The following is a 24,816-nucleotide window of genomic DNA, read 5'->3' on the forward strand; positions in this document are numbered from 1 at the left end:
TCCCCTCTCTACAGAGATTGCTGCTCAGAGGGTTTGTTAATTTCCTCTTTGCCTCTGGAAGGCGCTGTTAGTTTCACCTCCCCTTCTAGAAGGCGACCAGCAGGCAACAGACACAAATAATATTCAGAATCCAGTGGGTGGCCATTTCAGTCTTTCAGGACATTCTTTCACTGACCGTTAAATGTTACTATTATCCTACAGAAGAACTTCAAGGGGAAACTGCAGAATTAACATTGACCAAGAAATTTAACACTATGTCTCAGCCAGATCTTAACAAGGACCTCACTTTAGGTGTTAATATCTTGCTCTTCCCACCCAATAAGTTGTTGGTTATTCCGGCTATAACTTGGTAGCTTCTTCTTGTATCTGTTAACACACTTCATCCTGTATTAGATTTTACATTTTGCATATGTACAACAGTTGGGCGTGCCCCACACTCATGCTGAGTGAATAAGTTATCCTTTGGATCGGATCTTGGCCGTTTCCAGACGGCTTACCTGCCTCCGGAACATCGCGCCATCTTGCAGGGAAAACGCAAAATATCGCATTTTCTCGCGTGAGTTTTGCGCAAAACTCGCGCGAGAAAACATGATATTTCACGTTTTCCCTGCAAGATGGCACGGCGTTCCGGAGGCAGGTGAGCCGTCTGGAAACGGCCCTTGTTTTGAACTGGCCTCTCTAACATTTCCCCTTCCATCCCCATTCTGTTGCTGTGTATATACAACACGGCCTAATGGATTTACACTCCTGCGCATCTAAGGAAGTGATGGGAGTAAATGTGGTTAATCTTTAAGGTACCACCAGACTCCTGTTTTATTTCACTGCTACAGAGTAATATGGCTACCCATCTGCAATCTCTCTCCCAAGAAAGACTTACTGAAAATATGTTGTGTCACATTAACACAGTTTGCAACGTTCATCTGTAAAGTACATCACAAGGCATTAAGTCTTCTTGCAATACTTCCTTGATTCAAACACTTACTGAAAAGTATATAAGAAACTCCAAAAGTGTTAGTCAATTGTCTAACTCAGGGGTGGGCAATTGTTTTGGCTTCGGGGGCCACTTTGTGGGAGCGGAGGTTAGCGGAGGGCCGCACCTTTTAAAATGATTGCATTCATTAGTTAACTTTGCATTTCAGAAAAGGTATAAATTGTATCATAAAAATCAATAAATATAAATTAAATAAAATAATAGTAGTTTTATTCATTTTATTTATTGTGCTAATTTCATATCATCTATAGCTGCAAGCACATTTAATTTTAGAATCAGTTTAATGAGACAAATGTACCCTATCACACTTTTCTACTGTCTTGGCGGGCCACAAAAAACTCTGTAGTGGGCCGCATGTGGCCCGTGGGCCGCAATTTGCCCACCCCTGGTCTAACTGATGAGAGGGAAATCTTGAAAAGTTTGGGTACAGAGGGCACCGCATAGCAAAATATTAATGAACTGCAAAAACTCAAAGTAGAGGGAAAGAAAAAACCTTTAGCAAGTAAGTAAATGCATATCTTTAAATAGCTCTTTCAAAATTCTCAGCATTCTCTAAAGCAGGAACTTTGCAATTATCCTGTCAGGCTTTCAACAGAAGCCTGATGAGCATAAAGCAATTATCTCCTCTCTCTCTCTCTCTCTCTCTTCCGCACCTCGTCCCTTTAAATCATTCCGAGCCAGGAATGACAGGAATTCGATTCTCATAATTATTATGTACAGTTATTGCTAACACCAGAAAGTGTGGAGAGGAAGAGAGACGCTCCAAATGCGTAAGTATTTTTCATGGTTTTGAGCATCCCACCTTTTCAAAAGAAGCAAGGCAAAGAGACGGACCTGCAGATCTAAGATGCGGGAGCCCATCTTCTTGTGCTTATGCGCCCCTCGTGGATGGGCTGTCTTCTCCTCTTACCTACGAATTGGGTCAAGTACTTCTGTATTTTATTGCTTTAATCTCCTTGCCCAAGTGTTGCAAATTTAGACCAATGCCAGGACAGCAACAGAGCTTCTGCCTCTTATATTATACATGAGTACAGGACCCATTGTGGGGTGTGTAACATGAGCCAATAGGAAGAAGTTAGAATGCCAGGACCTAGGGGACCCAGGTTCGAATCCTCACTCTGCCATGGAAGCTCATTGTGTGACCTTGGGCCAGTCGCGAACACTCCGCCTCATCCGACTCACAGGGTGGTTGTAAAGATAAAATAGTTGGGGAGAGTTATGTATGCCAACCTGTGCTCTCTGGAGGAAAGATGGAATTAAAATGTTCTGCAGACTCTTTATGCATGATGAGTGTCTTTGCCTAGCTGCCCCAGAACAGTTCCAGAGGGAAAAACTAGGGCCGTTTCCACACGACTTACCTTGTTCCGGAAAACAGCGAAATCTCGCAAGACGACGCTGTTATTGCGTCTTCTCGCGCAATAACAGTGTCTTCTCGCGACATTTCGTACGAGATTTCACTGTTTTCCGGAACAAGGTAAGCCGTGTGGAAACGGCCTAGATGTGATCGTGTCCCCGTGGCTGCCACAAGCATGCCATTGCTGCCATTTAAAAGTCAATTTAAAATATTATTTGTTTTTATTTATTTGCCTCATTTATACCCAGCCTTTCTCCCCAATGGGAACCCGAAGTGGCTTACATTGTTCTCCTCGTCTCCATTTTATCCTTGCAACGTTGTGAGGTAGATTAGGCTAAGAGGGTGTGACTGGCCCAAAGTCACCCAGCAAACTTCCATGGCAGAGCAGAGATTTGAACCTGGTTCTCCCAGAATATAGTCTGACACTCTAACCACTACACCATACCAGCTCTTGCTTATGTTGTGAGGAGCCCATGGGACAGTGGACTAAAGCATTCTTGCCCCCCCCTTTTTATCCAGGGCTGAAATGGCAGCAGCATGTCGTCATCCCCCCAGCTGTTTTAGCACTTTAAAGGTGCAGAGGGGAACAAGAGCACCACGCTGCACTGTTCAGTAGTTTAAAATGACTTTTAAATTGAGGTGGTGGCCCCCTGGCAGCCATAAGTATGCAGTTGTGTCCAGTTCGGCCCTGAATCTCAGTGGCCAGAGTGTGTGAGTAACAGAGAAAGACCCTACTCTGCCTGGGGGTGGGGGAGGACAGAGCCAGTCCCCTTTCTCTAGCAGGGCAACTGTTTCACCCTCCTCAGCCTTTCCTACATGGCACGGAAAAGCTTAATCTGATTTTTAAAGTTTATTCTAAGCACAGAGATGGACAAACAAGGGGAACTGGGGAAGGGAAATAGAAAACAAAATAGAAATATAGTTTGGTGTAGTGGTTAAGAGTGGCAGGACTCTGATCTGGAGAACTGGGTTTGATTCCCCACTCCTCCCCTTGAAGCCAGATGGGTGACCTTGGGTCAGTCACAGCTCTCTCGGAGCTCTCTCAGCCCCACCCACCTCACAGGGTGATTGTCCTGAGGAAAATAATAACAACACACTTTGTAAACCGCTCTGAGTAGGCGTTAAGTTGTCCTGATGGGTGGTATATAAATTGAATGTTGTTGTTTCTAGCTAATACAACTCTCACAAGATGTTTCCAATCTTCTGTGCCTTCCCTCCTGGCCAGACAGTCATTCAGGTTTTAGGTTGAAGGCTGACAAAAGTCCCCTTCTTCTCACTAGCCCTCATCGTAGGAGTTCAGTGAGCCTTCCATGGCCAGTTAGAAGACGTGGGGCTCCATGGAAGCATTCCTTCCTTCCAATGCCCCTTTGGTGTGCAGGCACTGAAGCTGAACTGCAAAAGTCTTCCATCTGGTGTCTGCCTGAGGTGTCTATATGAGGGAACATTTCCCAGAGGTGGGCCATTATGTATACATGGATCTCGCCGCTATTGTGGTGGCACTTGGCAAAGCACTCAGACAGCCATTTAAGGTGTTAGACCTTGGACGTTTATGTGCCCTGTCACAGCAAATGAAATGGGTTTGGTGCGAGTTTGGGAACAAAACTCACTTTATGGGTAATTATCACCAAACACAAGCAACAGCAGTCCTCCTAAATCCAAAAGCCCACCAGTGCTTAGAATACACTGCAATTAATATACTTGGACATGGGGCATATATCTAAGAACTGTATTTTAATACTATTTCCAAATAAATTCCACTCAATACAGAACCAAAGTATCAAGTGGATTATCCATAATGATCAGTTACAAGCCAGATTTCCTATACAGAGTGGAATAGGAGGGGCTTTTTTTTTTTAACTGCTAAACAGCAGAGGGATAGTTGAACACTGCATATACAGTATGATCTCCATTCCTGGTCAGACGGTCAAAGGCTTGCCTACAATCCTCAACGTACTTGCTATTCAACTGAATAAGAAATATGTGCTTCAAAAGTACCCCATGCCAGCCATCTTCTGCCTGGGTACCGCTCAACGGCAGCACCATAATCCAATCAGCTATTTGCATCAAACTAACCTCTGCCTCATCCCCCTCCCCCTTCTACAACAGCAGGAGACAATGATGCAAACACATCTTCTAGGCTGTTTGTCAAGTCTCAATAATTGCCAGACTGAGTGCCAGGGCAGACTAGCATGATTAGAGAATTGAGCCAAGAGAAGTAAGTCAATTAATGCTTCAGTGAGCCAAAGGCCCACCCACAAGAGAGGGTGCCTGCTGCCTCACTATATAATTTACTGCCCTGGCCTTGTCCCCTTCCAATCAGCCTCCACTGGGAATGGGTAAGTCTGGGAATGTGTCCAGTCATCTAATCACTCCCAACGAAGAGACACAGCAATATTACTTGCCTTCGGAGGAGGCTGACCATTGTGTTTCTGCATGAGCCTACGCCCTGGTCTTGCTCCATTCCAATGAAGAGTCCTGCTCAGATCAGTAACTCGTGCAAAAGCAGGGATCTTACAAAGGTGGGCAATTCTTCCTGTGATGTGGTAGAGGTCCTGAATTCTTATCTGTCTGCTGTGGTTAAATGAATGAGCAAACTAAAACTAGATCCTGGCAAGACAAAAGGGGATGCTGGCTGGGAAGGCAGAGGTCTTGAAGGCCACTGTGCTTCCCTGGGGTTCAGCTGACCCTTGCTGACTTGGGTAAAATGAAAGGTGTTGTCATGGATCTAGAACTATTCCTGGGGAACAAAGTAATGGAGCTGCAAATAATGTTTTTTCCAAGTCAGTTTGGAAGATGGCCCCCTACCTTAAATCTGCTGGTCTGGCCACCTGGATCCACACACATCTAGACTACTGTAATGTACTCTACATAGGTCTCCCCTCTATGTCAACTCGGAGATGCTAGTTGTTGCAGCTTGGTTATAATCAGGAGCTAGGAGGAGCATGCATATTACTCCCATTCTGCTGTCACTCCATGGGCTGCCCATTAATCACCACTTCAATTTAAGCTGTTAGCTATCCCACACATTCCTTCACGGCCTTGGACCCTCATAGTTGCAAGCAGGGGTCATTTCATAGAAAAAGAGCTGGCGGAACTCATTAGCATAACTCATTAGCATATGTCACGCCCATTGCCATCACCAGAAGTGTGACATTAGCATAACTGATTTGCATATGTCACACCCCCTGACATCACCTATCCTGACTGTTTTGGACCTAATCCTGGCCATTCAGGACCAAAATTGGGCCCCAAATGGCAAAAAGGGGCTGAAAATGGCCAAAAAGGGGCCCCAAATGGTCAGGATCGGGCCGCTGTTGAGTGGGAGAGTGATCTACCACCCGTCAGAGGCCTGATCCGGGCTGTTTTGGCCCCAATCCAGGCTGAAACGGGCCCAAAATAGCCGAGAGTCAGGTGGGCGGGGCCACATGACATGTGACCTCTTTGGGGAACTGCCGGAACTGCGCTCCTGTGCGTTCCCCCTCGAAATGAGCCTTGCAAGACTGCCTCTCACCCTATGTTCCACCATGACAACTCCTCCTCTCTGAGCAGGGCCTTCTGTGGGTATCACCCTGCTTGCAAACGGACCAGTTCAACAACTGCCCAAACACGTGCTTTCTTCTTTGTGGCCCCACATGATGACACAGCCTGTCTGGTAAGGTCAGGAAGGCTCCCGCTTGCATGGCCTTCTGCGAACTATGAAAAATTGAATCATTCAGGAGGGAATTTTTACCTAGCTAATAGGGCTGTGCAGAAAAAAATGGTTCAGAAAGATAATAAAAATAATAACTGCACTTATATACCACTCTTCTAGACAGAGTAGTGCCTCACCCACAGGGGTGAACAAGTTAGTGTTATTATTATCCCCACAGTGCAGCTGGGGAGCTGGGGCTGAGAGGTGTGGCTTGCCCAAGGCCACCTGCTGAGCTCATGGCCGTAGTGGGCTTCAAACCAGCAGAGTGCTGATTCGCAGCTGAACCATTTATCCCCTATGCTAGAGCAGCTCTCGATGCTTTAATAAAGGAAAAGAACAGTGGACAATACTGCCCTGTATAGTATGTACAATCTCTTATTGTATATTTTATGCTGCTATGTAATTTCTGCATCGTTTAATGTGCCACATTAATACTTCTACTTAAATGTGGTCTAGCTTTTCTATATTTTATAGTAGTCTGCTTAAAACGAGTAAGTTAAGAAGCAGTATGAGGGAGAGAGAGAGAATAAATACATTCCAATAGTAAGCATTTTGGAGGTATAAGAATGATCTCTTGGCTATGGCTTGAACGATTTTTCTGGCAATTATGATTAAGGAATGGGTGGCCATGGGTAATATTTTTTCATTAATATATTGCAAAAAAGCAATGCCAGAGCTCATTAGGGTGCTTTTAATACAATCCAGTGAGGTCCTTCCCCAGCTTCCTCTGTGGAGTTCCAATGCTATTCATAACCCTCACAGCCCTCCTGTACCTGCTGGAAATCTCTTTGCGACAGACCAGGATATTTCACAGGGAAGGAACACAGCTGTCCTCTGGCCCCCTTTGCTCAGCTACAGCAAGTTCTGACCTAAATGTCCTGACATTTTAATAGAGGTTTGTTGAGTGGGAATGGATATTTAGTTTTTCATGACATGAGGATAGATTTCCTTTCCTTTCCCTGTAACTTAGCCCGCATGCCATATGTCAAGTATTTTATAAGTAATTTATAACTCCATAGATAAATATGGCTAGATCACATGTACATTTTTTATCTTGCCTGACAGCAAGATCTTTAGTTTCTGCTGTTCAGAAATATTCTGTAGATGTTCAGTCCAGGGAGTAATATATTGAATATGGAGCAAATTGTATCGGGGGCGGGGAGCTAAAAAGAATGTGGACAATTGAATCAACTTGGTCCGTACAATGAACACAATAGCGTTGACATGAGGATAAATAACATCCTCCTGATAATTGCTTGCAGATAAGACTGATATTTTAGGAGCCACCTTAAAAGCTGGTGGCCCTCCAAGTCCCCCTACCATGGATTCTGCTATACTTTTAACAGCTTTTCTTTTTAAATAATCGAGGCGGTCTGTGCGCCTTCTGTATTAAATAACTGGCAGAGGCTATGGTAGAGTCAGAGCCAAGCTACAAGTGACGCCTGACACAGGTTGGACACTTGTTAGCTTCCCTCAAGTTTTGATGGGAAATGTAGGCGTCCTGGTTTTACAGCTTGGCTCTCCATTATAGCTGCAAGACCAGGATGCCTACATTTCCCATCAAAACTTGAGGGAGGCTGAGAAGTGTCCAACCTGTGTCAGGCGTCACTTGTAGCTTGGCTCTCAGACTCAGATGTGGGACAACTGGTTTCAAGTCCCACATTGGTTGTGGGGATGCCTGCATCTTCTGGTTTCTGTTTCCTAGCTGTAAAACGTGAATCACAGCCTACCTCGCAAAGTGGCTTATTTCTTTTTCTTGACAGCACTTATATCCCACCTTAGGCGGCTACGTTTGTTGGGGTGATTAATACAAGTGCTTTGGAAAGTGAGTGCCAAGTAAAGGAAGAAACACATTCAAACCAAGCCACCCAGCAGCCCTCTTGGGACTGGTCCTTCAAGCGCTTAAAAGGCTCCCTCATTAGCCTTCGCCAGTTCCTAGGTGGTTCTTGCTCCAGACACTCTGCTTCCCAGCAAGCCTCATTATTTTCTAACTCACAGATCTGGAAAATGGAATTTAATCGATGCCCATTAGATCCTCGTCTCTTTACTTGCATCAAAGGCCTACTTTCATTTCAGGATTACTGTCGGATTTTAGTAATTTATGACTGGCATTTCCTTGGTACTGTGATGTGGAAAATATTCATCTTATTCATGCAAGCCTTACTGAACAAATTATGAAACACTTTAAAAAGATAATGGAAAATCCAACCATGATTCTTATTTAATCATTATTTTATAATACCATATTTTATTTTGCTACCATTTCTCAACAGTCTACCGGGTAAATAGGACAGGGAAAATGGCTGGCCTGTTTCTATTCTTTTAAGGTTAGCCTGGTGTAGAGAAATCACAAGTGATATATTTCATGCATGATAGTTTCAGCTGCGTTTGTCTGCAGTCAAAGAGTAAGATCCCAGTCGAGTAGCATCTTAAAGACCAACTAGATTTCCAAGATATGAGCTTTCAAGAGTCAAAGCTCTAACAAAAGGAGCTTTGACTCTCATAAGGTCATATCTTGGAAATCTAGTTGGTCCTTAAGATGCTATTGGACCTACAGCTTACATTTCACGCATGAAGATAACATCAGTAGATCTATTTCCAGGACACATTTGCAATACTAAGAGTACGAGCAGAACCACAAGTGACAAAAGGCACAGATTGGACACTTGTCAGCTTCCCTCAAGTTTTGATGGGAAATGTAGGCGTCCTGGTCTCGCAGCTTCGCTCTCTGACTGCTGTCCAATGGACTTTTCAACTGTCACTTGTCCAACATTCCGCCAAGCTGCCTACATTTCCCATCAAAACTTGAGGGAAGCTGACGTCCAATCTGTGCCTTTTGTCACTTGTGGTTCTGCTCTCTGTCTCATCGGTTTCCATCAATTATTAGTTTCATATTTTGACTATGAATTCTTGGGAGTCTTGGGGGGGGAGGTAAAATTGGAAGGGAAATGCCATACATTAATTGAACCAATAATTAGTGCTGATTTGAATGTCCTTCTGATTGATTTTCCAGGTTGAAAGTAGCTGGATGGGGTGGGGTTGGAGACAACAGAATAGATTTCGGGGAAGGAAGTCAAATCTTACCTTTTTCATGGCTCTTTATCACTATTCGCAGCCACACCCCCACCCTCACTGCTACTTCAGCAGCTTTTTTTCCTGTTACAGTCCTCTTAAGATGAACCCAGCAAATTAGAGCTCACATGTTGGAGGACTATGACGTCACTATGTGAAATCAATTCGATTTGGCTATTGGCTGTCATCATTAACAGAAACGGTCCCTTTAGATTGAGAGAAATGCATTCTATACAGGTCACATTGAATCAAGAATCACAAATTAGATATTTTTGCAGTCCTTTGACTATGGTGTCCAAAAATTAAGAAAAGTGGGAAAATTCTGCTAACGAGCAAATAAGCGCAGTGTCAACCGTGGACAGCAGTGCCCTCGTGCTTCCAAGTTTATAGCATGCCCCTCCAATCACACAACCAGATCCGCTCTCCATACCATGCCACCTGTTTTTGCTGCTGGAGGCAGGGCTGACCATACCCAGCAAGCAGATTAGGGAGAGGTTGATAGGAACTGAGAGGCACATGTTACATCACCGCTTCGATCTCTAGCTCACTGCTACATGCTGGCCTAAACCTCAAAACTGCCTCTCATTGGTGGTAGCTAAGGTGCCTCTAGACGATGCTGTTCTGTACGGACATGCACTCATTTTAACATGCTTCCCACGGCTGCATGGGAACTGCTTCTAAAAAAAGAAAAAGGAGACACCAAACAGGCTCAGAATGGCTTTTGCTGCTTCACATGGATAATGTGAGCAAAGATGCTCCATGTGGAGCAGCAAAATCAACGAAATAATTATTCAATGCAGGAAAAATGCATTGGGGGCAGGAGATTTTCTTTCCCCCATTGTGCTATTATGAGTCCATTTGGAGGGGGGTCTCTTTTTTTTAAAGAAGCAGTTCCTCACAGCTGCCACGTGACTGTAGGGAGCATGTTAAAACGAGTGCATGCCTGAGCAGAATATTATTACTTAGATGCAGGGCTTTTTTTCAGCTGGAACACAGTGGAATGGAGTTCTGGCACCTCTTGAAAATGGTCACATGGCTGGTGGCCCCGCCCCCTGATCTCCAGGCAGAGGGGAGTTTAGATTGCCCTCTGTGCTGTTCCAGTGGCGCGGAGGGCAATCTAAACTCCCCTCTGTCTGGAGATCAGGGGGCGGGGCCACCAGCCATGTGACCGTTTTCTCCAAGGGCGATTTAAACTTTAAAAAACTCCCCCTTCTTCCAGCTGACCCAAAGTGACATCATTGTGTGGTCCCGAGTTCCTCCACTGAGTTCCACCACCTCTTTTCCCAGAAAAAAAGCCCTGCTTAGATGAGCCCTAAGTCGTGAGACATGGACTTCCTCCTAAGGAACGACACAGTCCACATATGTTGTTTTTGGACCACAATGCGACAGAAAGCTTTCTGGTAAACCAGCAGCCTACCCACGTAACAAGCGAACACATTTGTGAGCTATTCGTGCTGCTGACATTTTTGCCAATGGGTAATCCACACACGGTACAAATGTGTCAACGGGGGACAACAGTGTCCGATAAAAGTGCCCCCCAGCAGCTTACGTTTGGAATGTTTGTCGCAGAGAGCGGAGGCCCTCATGTCACAGAGCCTCAGAGATCCTTTGCTGCTGCTGTAAACAAAGAGATTGCAGTGGTGGGGGTGGAACTCGGATGCCGTGATGACTTCAGTCAAATCCTCCATGTTGGCCGGCTTGATATCGACAATGTCTGAGTAGGAACGGGGTTAAGGAACCAGACGTGGTTTGGAAGAAAGTCTGGAAGTTTTACTGTTTTAAAAAATATATTTATGCACTTATCTTTATATAAAGATTTTCCATGGACAACATTATTTGGATAACATTTTCTCATGACTGAAGAGGAAAGGCAGTCAAGCCCATTGGCTATTAGCAGGCTCATTTATCCATGCTCCCTTTGTCTGGAACACTGATCTGTCCGCAACGTGTTATGCCAATGAACATACATTCTCACTTCAATTTGTAAGTAAAAACAAACTAAAACAAGTGGGAAAGAAGACTTAAATTATCAACTTGCATCAGCTAGAAAGACTTCATTATATCTGGAGGATCCTTCTCATTAAAACATACATGTTTTTCCCCCTCTTTAAATGGCGTCACCTGTCTGAAACATGGGATGCAGAACATGTAGCACATATTTTTAACAAAAACAAGGTCAAGCTGTAATTTTAAAAAGAAAACACATGCATATATATGTATGTATAGGTTTATGTATTTCTGCTATGCATACCTTATTGTATTGTTTATCGGATGTCCCAGCTGCAGATCTTGACTTACACTGCGTAATCCACCCTGAGTCTCAGGGAGAAAGGTGGGCTGTAGATAAATAAATAACCCTGTAAAGGGTTTGGGCTGCAGCTTTTTCACCTACAAGCGCTAGGATTCATTGAGTGATTCCGCACACATTGGATAATGCACTTCCAATCCTCTTTATAGATCATTTGGAATGAATTTTTTTGTGTGCGGAACAAAAAATCCGCCTTAAACGATTGATAATGTGCATTGAAAGTGCATTATCCAACGTGTGCGGAATCAGCCCTTATGTGGTTCTTTGCACATCAAGTGTGCATCCATGCTGGCCATAGGTGGAAATGCTATGCAACATACCACAATCAGTGAATATCAATGATCTCAGTTCAGTGCAGGCAGTTTTTTTTTAAAATGTAAAAGTCTCTTAATTAGATGTAGAACTTTCCTGTAATTAATGTGAAGAGAACTCTTGTGCTGTCATTTCCCCTAGTCATTGTCACCCCTCATTACACACACATGCACACAAACATTTGAAGTCTGATCGGGAAGGGGCTCAGTAATTACAAGCTTTATCACCAAAAGTTCAAGGGGGGGGGGGGGACTCAATCTTATACAATTCACCTCCTTACTACAACCCCCATTCAACATGGCTTTTGTCCACGCAGGTCCCTTCCCTCTTTCGACAGTGGAAAAGCTTGTCAGATCCAACCCCATGTGTTTCTGGGACCTCTTTCCAGGCTTGTAACGTTGATGAATGTATGCCAATGGTGGCCTGAGAAATGTACTTCCCGGAGCCAGCCATGGTGAAGAGTTTCTTGCAAATTCTCTGACTATCATCCCACACCAAATGCACACATTCAGGATCAACAAAAAGTATTATTCCAGGATGGGGTCCTCCAGCCACACAAAACATTTGTAAGAAGCAACTGAGGAAAATGGACAGTCAACAAACCAAAAGACTGCTTGGTTGGGTGCTCTGATAACAGAAATCTGAACAGAGTATGTGTGTGGGAGGCGGGGGGGGGGGCGCAGTGCAACATTAAAGAACTTTGCACATAAGGTTATGTGTGCAAAATCTCCTTTTACATTCTATGCAAGGAGCAGACTTTTGGGGAGGAAATGCACTTGATTTGTTAACAAAGCTGATGAGAACGAGCAGGACAAATTTGTATTCTGAACAAGGTTATTGCAATCTTTGGTATCAGCATGACTCACACCATACTGTACGTTGTTGTACAGAAAATGTCAGTAGCTTAGGCGTGTTGATTACAAAGGAGTTAAATATATTTATATGAAAATGCAGATTGTTTACTTACAAGAAATAACGTAGCCAAAGAGAAGCATTTTAAGTCACATTACATCCAGTAGGAGATGGATGGGGAAGTGCTCCACCTTAGCTAGGTTACGTCTTGTGAGTCTCCCATATCACTTCGCGTGGGTTGCCCTGATATTTCTATGTAATCAAGCAGAAGCAAAATTTCCTTGCTCTGTTTTTTTCCTAAGAAGCAGGAAAATCACCCGTTTTGCCTGTGACATATTTTACATAACTCTCTTCTTCTAGTAACTGCATGTGGAGTGCCTTTCCAAATTCAGAATTCTTATCCTGCCACTACACAAAGAAAAGGAATGCCTTATATGTTGCTTAATGGGACACCCTTGGAGTAGCACTTGTCCCTAGGCCTTTGATCAAGGGAAGAATGTATTCCTTTGATTTTGACAGTCTTTTTAATTATTATTGGTACAGCATTATGCATCCAATTAGCATGGATTCCCATAGTCTCTCAGATAGACTCTTCTATCAATATATATAATCTAAGTGATAAAAATTTGGGGTTTTTTCTTTTTGCTTTAGGGCCCCATTAAAAATAATGAGATTTCACCTTCTCTGAATTAGGGGAAGGTTTCTTTCCATTTGACGCACTTCCCAAACGTATGATTTCCCTACTTGGAACGGTTTTGAACAAGAAAGGACAACCCTGTAGGAAGTACCTTGTCCATGTATAAGTAACAAGTGATTAGTGGGTGTTGTTGAAGATTTCACTCTTTGAAGTCTTAGAAATACACCTTTGTTAAATAAATGCACCCTGCGCCTAGAACATATGAATGAGAAGAACAATGCATTCACCATCATTTTTGGACTTTTCACTTAAAGTTCCACTGCAGACTTTTGCTCCCAGTAATCAGCTAACAAAGACGTCAAGTGCCCCTGCAGTTCTTTCTACCAGCCATCTGCCCAAGCCTGGCGTCATTACAGACTAGAGTTCTGGCCATTAATTAGCCTACAAATCTAATACACTGACTGCCACCAGTTTGACACAATCTGTTTGAAATCTGATTTCCCCCTTTACTCCAACGAATGAAATAAAAATGGATTGTTCTTTCTTGAGATACTGAGGTTTCATAGGCTGGCTGACTGACCCAGTGTCCCATGTCTACCGGTATCAATGCAGCCAGAGCTGTCCAATAGGACAAGAAGCAAGATTCAGTGGGATCAAGTGGATGCAACTTCTCTGGATGGCTTCTCAGGGCCTTCCTCAGATGGTGGTGACTAGGGCTTTTTTTCTGGGAAAAGAGGTGGTGGAACTCAGTGGGTTGCCCTCGGAGAAAATGGTGACATGGCTGGTGGCCCCGCCCCCTGATTTCCAGACAGAGGGGAGTTTAGATTGCCCTCCATGCCGCCGAGCAGCGTGGAGGGCAATCTAAACTCCCCTCTGCCTGGAGATCAGGGGGTGGGGCCACCAGCCATGTCACCATTTTCAAGAGGTTCTGGAACTCCGTTCCACCGCATTCCAGCTGAAAAAAAGCCCTGGTGGTGAATATTCCAGCCTCTGTAGGCACTGGGAACTGCAAAGTGATTCTTTCTTGGAGGGAAAGATCCCAGACCTTCATCTTCTCCTCAACCCTTTTGAGTTGTGTTCAAGGATCATGGGACATAACACTCAATTAGTCACTTACCTCATGAAGTACTGAAATCACTTGGATACTTTTTAGAGAGCTAGACATTCAGGGTCTATATAGCTTCAAGGAAGCCCAGTTGCAAGAAAAATCTAAAATTAAAACACAGAAGATCCTGCAGAGTGTGGGGGTGGTGGTGGTGGTCTGTTCACTCCCTGAAGCTGTACTGCAATGGGGATCCTATTGAACAGAGCTTATCCCTCAATCCCAAAAGGGAGGGGATTGACCTAAAAGAGACCAGGTACTGAAGCAGAGTTAGGGGTCCAGTAAAACAGTAGGGAACTTTATTTATCCAGCATTAGAGAACTTGACTGTATTCCAGCTGGATTCTTTTGTGAGAGTTTTCCCTGTGCTAATTCTTTTCCATTTTTATAAATATTCTCTTAGCAACCTGTTACAGTATTTGGGCCTGGGTCCTTCACACCTCATATCTGGCCATGCAATAGGACACACGAGGGTTGCTAGGTCTCCCTGGGGTGACCTAGCAACCCTCATGTGCAGGGAGCTGTAGTACTTAACCTTTTCTCCTCTAACATGCACAAACCACACCCCGCCATGATGACGCTATGATGACATCACTTCCAGAAGCGACATTGTTGCATGGAGGGTGGAAGTGATATTTTGGGACAATTCTTAAGGCATCGGCCCTGCATGCTCCCGCCCCTCCCCTTCATCGCAGTGGGGCATGAAGGCACGCCTGCCCATTTGCCCAGGATGCTTGCTGGTGGCAGGCAATCGCCAGGCAGCTTACTTCCTCCCAGGCAGAGGTAAGCTTAGGGCATACCCAAACTAAAGCAGGAGCTGGCTGGGGGGGGGGGAGGGAGGGTTCTCTGGGCCCTCCCCAGTCCTGCTAACAAAGGCCTTGAACCAGAGAGGTGGCAGCCAGCCAAGGCCCTTGCCTGCTCTGGGGTTGAAGAGAGCAGGAGGGAAAGAGGGGATATATAGGACTGGAGAACTCCTTGGAAGGTTCTTCCCATTCAGCCTCACCTCTTCCATGACAAAGCCCCATTGAGTAAACATGTGCTGTAAATATCTGATTTCTATTATATCGTCATTGCTACATAAGCAGTTTAGGAATTTGCACATAACTTGCACTGAAAATTCCAGTAAGAGCTGGATTTTAATTGCATCTTTTGCTTTGATCAAAAGGATCAGCATCCTCTTCACAAGAAAACTATCCATACCAGCCAAATCCATTTGACAATCTGCAGCAATAATCTGCATTTCACTGGCTCCAGCAGTCAACAGAAAAATGGAGACTTTCCAGGGTTTGGAACCAAGAACAAATTTTGATCAACGGTCCAACAGGAAGTAAAAGTTAGGATTGCAAAGGACAGAATAAGTTTTCTGCTTTGCGACCAAGAAAACAGAATTTAATTTCATGAACTGACTATACTTGGCTGTTTTTTACTTTGGAGGATCTATAAGCATAGATGGTGTCTCTAAACGAATGGCAGAAAAGAAAGACCCCTTTTGAGTTATAAACTTTGTAATATGGATTATGTAAGTTGACGAAGAAGACAAACTCTCTCTCCTCTTTCAGAGGAAAAGTATATTGGGAGGAAAATATCGTGTCTGGAAGAGCTGGGCACTCATTACATTAAATGTATTTCATTTAAAGGAACAGCAACGATTGTTTCTCCAGGTCCAGATATTAGCTCACATGCTGCCCCACAAGCATCAACAGTTAATTCTGTATCTGCCTTCAGCAAATATAAGATGCAAGGCAGGGGGACAACCACCCCTCCCCCAGCCACCAAAACATCTGAAGTCAGCATTCTCTGATCTCAGGGCTTTGTTACTGAAAACTGGCATTAACAAACTGTTCGCCTGTCCTCAGGGCATATCCTGCATTTCTGGGCAATCCCCAGAGCGTGGTAGGGTGGATAACTGTTTTGTGTCCCCTCCCCCATCTTCCCCCAAAGTAACTTACACAAGATAAAACACAGTGATCTTTGGCTTCGAATGCTAAAATGCATCAGATTGCATGAAGGGCCCAGGGGATTTGCTAATTAAAACCAACCCTTCTGGGACCTTCCAAACAGCCCTGCTCACTCCAAACAAAATATCTATGGACTGTATTGATCTTAGTCTAGGGAAGATGAGCGCCAGAAAGAGAGATGGTGTTACCATGGCAATGACACGGCAGCCCTTAGAGTACAACTCCCAGGAAAAAAGGGAGTCTAGAGTTCTCTTTTGCACAGTCATGTGAACAATCAAAACACATCCTGAAGGAGGCCATTAACATGGGTTAGATATCCCAGAGATGCAGCCGATGAGAAGCGAGCTTTATCAGCAGCCGCCCAGCAGTTGCTGTTTCTCATTCTCCATTTCTAAGATCACTTATCTAAAAGCTTAGGCCACAGGCAATATTGCTAAGCTATTTCACAGCAAACATTGAGAACATCCTTTTTTTTTCTTAGGCAGAGTATCATCTATAATTAAGGACGTGGGCACATTTTCTCCACCAGTGCAACCAACCCATTAAGCCTTTTACAATAAAATTAGAAGATGCCTGCAAAGTCATTTCCTTTCTATTTCTCTTCCAGCCAGATGCTGAGAAAAATCTGTAAATGCTAAAGAATGGTTTAAGGTCATCTGGCTTTATACTTTGTTTACCAAGCTAAACACACATCCTGAGCAGATCTTCATTTAATAGTTAGCATCCTGGACCTGCTTGCCACCATTTTTTACATACTCACAGGGCTTTTTTTCAGGGGGAACGTGGGGGAACGGAGTTCCAGAACCTCTTGAAAATGGTCACATGGCTGGTGGCCCCGCCCCCTGATCTCCAGATAGAGGGGAGTTGAGATTGCCATCCACGCCATCTAAACTCCCCTCTGTCTGGAGATCAGGGGGTGGGGCACCGGCCATGTGACCATTTTCTCCGAGGGCAACCCACTGAGTTCCACCACCTCTTTCCCCAGAATAAAAGCCCTGCATACTCACAAAGCAGCAACACACTAGGGTTTTGCTTGACTTAAAAAAAAAACCTTGCCACAAGCAAGCATTCAAATTTAATTTCACAGGAGCACTTTAAAACCAACCCTCAAACCAAACATGTGTCAACCGTGCATCACTTCATTTCTACTGAGGAGAAAAATCCACCACGATTCCACAACGCTTCTACAGTAATATCTGCTGACTTTAAATCCAAATGAAATGCCTTAAATGAGGCTTGCTATTTAAACAAGAATTTGAAAATGTTGATGGTATTAAATTATTTATAACCTGCCTTTCACTCTGAAGAACTTCCAAGGGGGCTAACAAAAACTAACCATGGCCGATTCCAGACGGCCCTCTGCAATCCGAAACGACACTGAGAGATCTCTGTCTTTTGGTGCTACACCTCTGAAGATGCCAGCCACAGCTGCTGGCGAAACGTCAGGAACTACAATGCCAAGACCACGGCAATACAGCCCGGAAAACCCACAACAACCATCATATTGACTGCTGTCAAACATTCCACATGGCAGACAACATTAAGCCAGAATTTGCATGTGAGTAAATTGGGAAGATCCTGCCATCTTGCTAGAAGCAGCAGAGTACCAGCTCAGCTGAGTTTTGGTTTTTCCGCTCTCCTTGCAGGTACTTAATTCTGAGCATGGTCTGACGTGAGCAGAAGGTCAAGAGCCAAAAGGTTATTAGGGTTGCCAATTGGTCACCACTAGTGGGCAATCCCGTGCTGCTATACTCCTCTTTGCGTCACTGATCAATTTCAGGACAGGAAGAAAATGAATGGGTCACCAATGTTGTGATGTTATTACCAAGTGAAAAACTGGAAGTAACATTGCACCCCACTCTGACACTCTGGGAATTTTACTGATCTCTGTGTACTTTACCATAGAGATTTATGGAATCCCTAGTGTGTCACATTGGGCTGTGATGTCACTTCTCTGCTTCCACCTGGAAATGGTGACAACAATGCTCTTGCCTAGGGCTCTATTCATAAAAAGTTCCCCAAGGTTGCCAGTAATGGGCTGGCAACCTTGAGCGTCATGAATGATCATTCAAACGTGCAATACTCCAGAAAAAGCTTAAGCAGAAGGCTGCTCCAAATATGTGTTTTTCCTTTAAATGCTACTCCTCCGGATAGAATTCCCCCCCCCACACACACACAAACATACCTACTTGCACTTTGAACAGCACCTTGTGCCACGACACATAATAAGGCTTATGTACGTACACTGATTTCTTAACACTTGATGACTTACAGCTGTATATGTGACTGCTTCATGAAAAAGCAATATGAAAGTTCTGCCTGGGGTATCTGATCTGTGATGGCTTATTTACACAAGCAAGTCATGCTGCAGACATCACGTGACAAACGTACATGTGTGAAACAGTTGCAAATACCATAAACAACAGAACTATAGTTTAAAAAACAGACATACCTTCCTCTAGGAGCAAGTGCAGCTTCTTCTGCTGGGGGCGAGCTCTGCTTCCCCTAGTCTCTGATTTATGATGACTATTTTTACGGCCAGTGCTCAGCTTGTTTATCCATTTCAACATTTAATTGTCACTTTAAAAAAAATGTGTCATTTAAAATGTGAAGAAATGGGTGGGTGCTTCATGCAGTCCCAAGGACCAACCAGTCAGTACTCTGTGCAGCTGACTTTCTCCAGGAACCAGGAAGGGCTGGTTGCTGTTGGGATCAATTCTGTCAGGTGGTTTGTGTGACTGCACCAAAGAGGGGTGAATGTTGATTCATTGCAGGCACACCTCTCTGGATATGGCTCTCAGTCTTCCCCAATTAGCACCCACCGTGGAACCGCCTTCTAAGTGGTTCCAATAACCATCATAAATAACAACCCCCCCCCGTCAGTTTCTTCAAATGTCTCCCCCAGCCCACCTTTCCCATGAACCTTTTGCCACAACGATTTAGACCCCCTCTCAACTGAAATTTCACCTAAGTGCATGTAGCAGGAGTCCCACCCACCTCAATCTTCTCTTGTCTCTCCCCACATCCACCCTTTTCCTGTCTACTTTGTTTCGTATTTTAAATTGTAAACTCCTTGGGGCCAAGACTCATCTTATTATACTGTGTAAAGGGCCACAATTGTAATAATGCCAATACAAATGGACCACAGTCAAGAAGAGGGCCTTCCCAGCTTGAAGGCTGCATGAATATATATATATATATATATATATATATATATATATATATATATATATATATATATATATCACTATCTACAAAAGTCTGCAGCAAGCACGACCTCCAAAGCTGTGAAGGGGAAGGAGGGAAGGTATTTAGAAATATTACAAACAGCATAAGGAAGTAGTTATTAATCAATTTCCAGAGGGCAATTTCCAGCGGATAGAGCCACAAATGTTTTCTTGCAAAGGGAAGCTCACAATTCAGTACACAATCCAGTAAAGTGCAATTTCTGTGTTCCAAATACTCCCTGTGGCAAAATGACTCTTAGAATGTGTTTCAAACCAGAGATGCTGATCAGCTGGGTGTAACCATGGCAAAGGATACTGAAGCTCCGGTCTGTTATCGCTAAGTGCCAGAGGTTAATCCTGAGATCATCAGCTGACATGTATGTCTCACAGTCACTGTTGACAGAAATGGAGTTGACATGATAGGTATGGCCATTTGCAAAAATTCTCCTGGGGCTGACTTCTACCATCAAGTCCATTGGCTTCAAGACAGGCACCTGTAAAAATGAACCCTGTTACACAATGATTCTAGCTGGGAATTTTTCCATGGAATTTTGAACTGGGGATCTCTTATCATTTACAGTTCCCATGGTGCCCAGCTACCATGAACACTGCTGTACATTCTTGCAGCAGTTTTCACTATTATTTAAAATTATTTAAAGTATTATTTCTCCTGCCAATGCTAATTAGGGAAGCCATGTCTACATGTGCTTTATAAAAATTGTGACCAAGATTAGGATAACTTCAGAATGAAAGCACCAATTTTTTTTTAGTGATTGATTGATTGGTACATTACATACATTACATTGATACAACACAATACATTAATTGTATTAATGTATTGATATGGTGCGGCAGAGAGACAGAGATCAGATCCCCATTCTTCCACATAGCTCATTGGCTAACCTTGGCTCAGTAATTCTCTGAGTGATTCTGCACACATTGGATAATGCACTTCCAATCCTCTTTATAGATCATTTGGAACGGATTTTTTTGTGCGCGGAACAAAAAATCCACCTCAAACGACTGATAAAGTGCATTGAAAGTGCATTATCCAACGTGTGCGGAATCAGCCTCTGTCAGCTTAACCATCCTCATAGGTTTGAAGCCTTAAAAAGAAAGGCTGCTGATGGTGTTGGAACATATTGAGAAATTTTTTGACGCTCTTGATTATCTTTGTACTTGATTAATAACTTTAATAACTGCCAGGATGAAGATTTGAAACGGGTGAATTTGCTGGCTTCCCATCGCAGCTATTACTCTTTACATAGAATTTTACTTGTTGGATCATCCTGTGAAGAATTGTGAACTTTGATATATATTGCACCATTCAGAAAGATTGAATTATAAAATTGGTTACTTGTTTAGACACTAATTTGTCATCTATAGGCACAAGCACTTTATATTTATATAAGAAATTTTTTTATATAAGAAAATTGTTATATATTTAGCACTTGGCACTTTGTTTGCCTATTGCAAAAGTGTTTTTGATGTGTTGCCTTTCACACATGTAACCATAACGGAATATATGCTTTTAAACATTACATATAAAGAGATTTTTTATAAATTGTATAAAATTACTTTTATTGTGGTATAAAATATTCTATATAGTAAGCATATCACGGCAACAGTTGTTTTTTGCATTTTGGCAGAAAAAAATTAAGCAAATTCACAAATATTACTATAATAAAGAACTATACCAATGGCCTGTTCACATGCTGTTGGGTTTTAATATACAGTGCTTCACTGTTAGATGCCAGGCAATGGTTACTTTAATAAACCACAATGAACTGAAATCTAATGAAAAGAAGTGACTCTATCAACTCACCTGAAGTGAGGTCACTGTAGAAAGATCTTTCAGTTTCCCCTCTTCATCTTTTAAGTTGTATCCCTCTGGTCGCTTGTCTCGTTCCGTAATTTTCCACAATTTAATAGTTTTATCTTAAAACAAAAAAGAAACCAGCACTGTTATTAGAAACAGCCTTTTTAACTTAGTTTTAATATTATAACTCCTGTGTTAGAAGCTTTCATTTCTGTACCACAAAGCATTAAGTGCAACTTGAATGTATTAGCTTAGATCGGCAAGTGAGTCAGCAGCTTCAAGGCCTTCTGCTAAAGCAGCACTTCCGCCCTCCCTGAAGCTGAATGATGGAAGAGATGGAACTGAAATCTGAGGGAAGTGTTTTGAAGGGGACTCTTCTGTTTAAACATAAAGTGATCAGGATGACGTTCCTCTGACATTCCTAAAGCTATTTATCCTCACTATGAGCTGTTCCCCAAAGAAGATCCATTTTAGTAATGAATAGAAACTAGACACAATTCAGCTCAAGTTAGTAGTGACTGGCAGTACCATCCTAAGAACACTTTCCTGGGATTAAGCCTATTCAATACACTTGAGCAGGATTCTGAGTGGAACATCTCTGGATTGCTCTATCGTAGCATTTTCAAATGGAGGCTTTCTTGCAGTTTGCCTGCTGACTCGTAGTATCTTTTCTTTCAGCTTCCTCACATTGTTGTTTTCTATTTGTTGTCTTTCCGTGTGGTTTGAAGAAGCACACAGAAACAATGAGGAAAACATAGAACAATAAATAGAAAATAAGGACATCAGGAAGCTTAGAGAAAGAACGCTGCTGGTTGCCAATTCCAGGCTGGGAAATTCCTGAAGATTTGGGGGTGGAGTCTGAGGAGGGTGAAGTTTGGGGGGGGGGGACTCAGAAGGCCATAGAGTCCACCCTACAAAGTATCCATTGTCTCCAGGGGGTCTGATCATTGTAATCTGGAGATCAACTGTAATTCCTGGTGATCTCCAAGCCAATCCTGGAAGATGACGATCCTAGTACGAAAGCCTCCATGGGAAAAGTCCCGAAGTACCATTGGGAAGAACAGGACTCAAGCAAGAGGCAACAAACATATCCCATCGGTTTCAAGGAGACTTTCATGGCTAACTTTAGCTGGATCAGGACCACTATAACTTTTTTCTCTCAGCATACTAGTAGCAATTTGAATAAATGTTGATTTAATATGATGCTTGTGAAAATACATTTGCAAAGATTTGGCTTTTTGTGAGTCTCAAGAGGACCGGGAAGTTTAATTGTACAGAGAAACATTCAATGAAATGTTGCATGTACATTCCTAGGTGTCACAAACAGCAAAATATCCATCTAGGCTCACTGCTTCCCCTTATGAAGAAGAAGAATGTGCTGTTAAGTTGCAACCAGGGCTTTTGTTCAGCTGGAACACAGTGGAATGGATTTCCGGAACCTCTTGAAAATGGTCACATGGCTGGTGGCCCCGCCCCCTGATCTCCAGACAGAGGGGAGTTTAGATTGCCCTCCTCGCCGCTGGAGCAGGGGGTGGGGCCACCAGTCATGTGATCATTTTCTCTGAGGGCAACCCACTGAGTTCCACCACCTCTTTTCCCAGAAAAAAAAGCCCTGGTTGCAACCAACTCACAGTGACCCCAACCATGGGGTGTTCAAGGCAAGAGATAAGCAGAAGGGGTTTGCTTTCCCCCTGCAGCAACCTCCTCTATCTAAAACAAAACAGATCACTTGACTTTCTGTTACTGAGAACAGAATAATAATTTCAATAGGATACAGTGCAAAAGCCCTCCTGAAACAACAACAACAACCCAGGAACAAGCAGAGTCAGGAAGACTATCCCAGCCAAGGGCTTAGACGGAAAACTCAAGCACACTATCAATTAAGGCTTTCTTGCCCTGCAAAGGTCCCACAATTTTGACGCTATTTTACCAGCATCAGCCCCTTTCTGCTGCTCCACTAGAGGTTTTTGAACGTTTTTTAAAAGATTGATAATTCCTATAGCACTGCAGTGCTACAGGGTTATAGTGCTGTAATGATCTATTGCCACATATCTATTTCAGCTTTGCATAGAATCAGCTTTGCGTAGAATCATTATAGCTCTACAGCGCATGAGTGAAAAAAAGAACAGCAAGAAACGGGTGTGAATTGTCATGGCAGCTGTGATGATCATGCCCCTGAAAACTACGTGTGTTTGTTAAATTGCTCGTTGTTAAAGCCTAGAATGCTGATGCAGAACCTCTTTGCAACTTAGTAGGTTATACTTGAATCAAGGCCATTTGCAAGAGTAGAAAGGGCTGGGGGCTAAAGGTGGGGATGCAGCATTCCCCAACCCCATCAGGGCCTGGCATCCCTAGTTTCAGACCGGAGCCTAAAAGGAAGTAAAGCAAGTGCCAGGTGAGCCTCAAGGGTGCAACTGTTCCAAAGGCAAGGTATTGATACAGAAAATGCCCCATTTCTACTCACGATCCACCTCACCTCTGAAAGATGGGGCACAAAGAGCAGGCCTTGAGTGGCACATATTAACTGGCAGGCTGGATAGTATGAAAAGAGACGATCCTTTATGTGCTTTGGTCCCAAGTCATTTAGGGCCCACTTTGAATTGTGAATTCCCTGTAACCAACCTCAGACAATAGACTGGCCACCAAATTCTGGACCAATTGAAGTTTCTGAACCATTTCCAAAGACAGCCCAATACATAGCTCATTAATCTAATTTGGTATTATATTCTCCTGAGGTCCCTCCCCTCCCCAAACCCCATCCTCCTCAGCTCCATCCCCAAGCCTCCAGGAATCTCCCCACATGGAGTTGGCAGCTCTAAATGCTGGTGATCTGTATATTTCTCCGGCATTCTTACCGTTCGTGGACAGTAGAGAGTGGGCTGCATTCTGCTGCGGCAGCCACTTGATCTTGTTTATTTTTTCCTCTATTTCTAAACTCTTCAAATAGTCAAACTCTGGCTCATGGCTCTGGAAGGTGCTGTAAACATTGTACTCCCCTTGACTGTAAGGTTCATTCTTACTCTGCAAGGAACACAACATGTTAAGTATTAGCCTCGGGGTTTTCATCTAGGATTTTAAAAAGCTTTGGTTTCAGACAAAACTAAAGGCATTTCCAAATTCTCTCATACACCAGGGGCGAATCCACATTACTCATTCTAAGTCGCATGTTCCCCGCATTCCCCACGCAATCCCGAGTGCCAGTCACATTACCTCATTAAACAGACGCATTTCATTCGCATTTCTCCTGAATATGTGGTCACAGGTTTTCAACGAGAGTTTCACGGTGGCCGTGAACGGGCGAATGCGCAATTTACGCGGTTTTTTAAAAAAAACACCCCCCTTTCTGTCTTTCCGGCCGTTCTGAGAGTTCCTATTGGCTGATTCAACTTGCAAGTGCTCCGTAGTCTGCAAAAGACTGTTTTTGACTTCATAGCATTGGATTTATTGATTATGCTGTTTCTGAATCAAATCTAGTAGTTTGAAAAATCATTTTG

The 24,816-nt window shown here is 43.5% G+C and overlaps 1 protein-coding gene across 3 annotated transcripts in view; it reads right to left on the reverse strand.

The window, feature by feature from the left end:
- PPP2R2C (protein phosphatase 2 regulatory subunit Bgamma) overlaps positions 1 to 24,816 on the reverse strand; it is a 115,613-nt gene that overhangs the window by 9,168 nt on the left and 81,629 nt on the right. For all 3 annotated transcript variants that reach the window (XM_054999298.1, XM_054999299.1, XM_054999297.1), the window contains 4 exons: positions 24,178 to 24,343; positions 21,329 to 21,441; positions 19,820 to 19,997; positions 10,658 to 10,822 (listed from right to left, as the gene is read on the reverse strand). In XM_054999298.1, the coding sequence (XP_054855273.1) occupies positions 10,658 to 10,822; positions 19,820 to 19,997; positions 21,329 to 21,441; positions 24,178 to 24,343 (622 nt within the window). The remainder of the gene's footprint in view (positions 1 to 10,657; positions 10,823 to 19,819; positions 19,998 to 21,328; positions 21,442 to 24,177; positions 24,344 to 24,816) is intronic.

The sequence above is a fragment of the Eublepharis macularius genome, chromosome 15 (assembly GCF_028583425.1).
Source record: "Eublepharis macularius isolate TG4126 chromosome 15, MPM_Emac_v1.0, whole genome shotgun sequence".
Classification (NCBI taxonomy): Eukaryota; Metazoa; Chordata; class Lepidosauria; order Squamata; family Eublepharidae; genus Eublepharis; species Eublepharis macularius.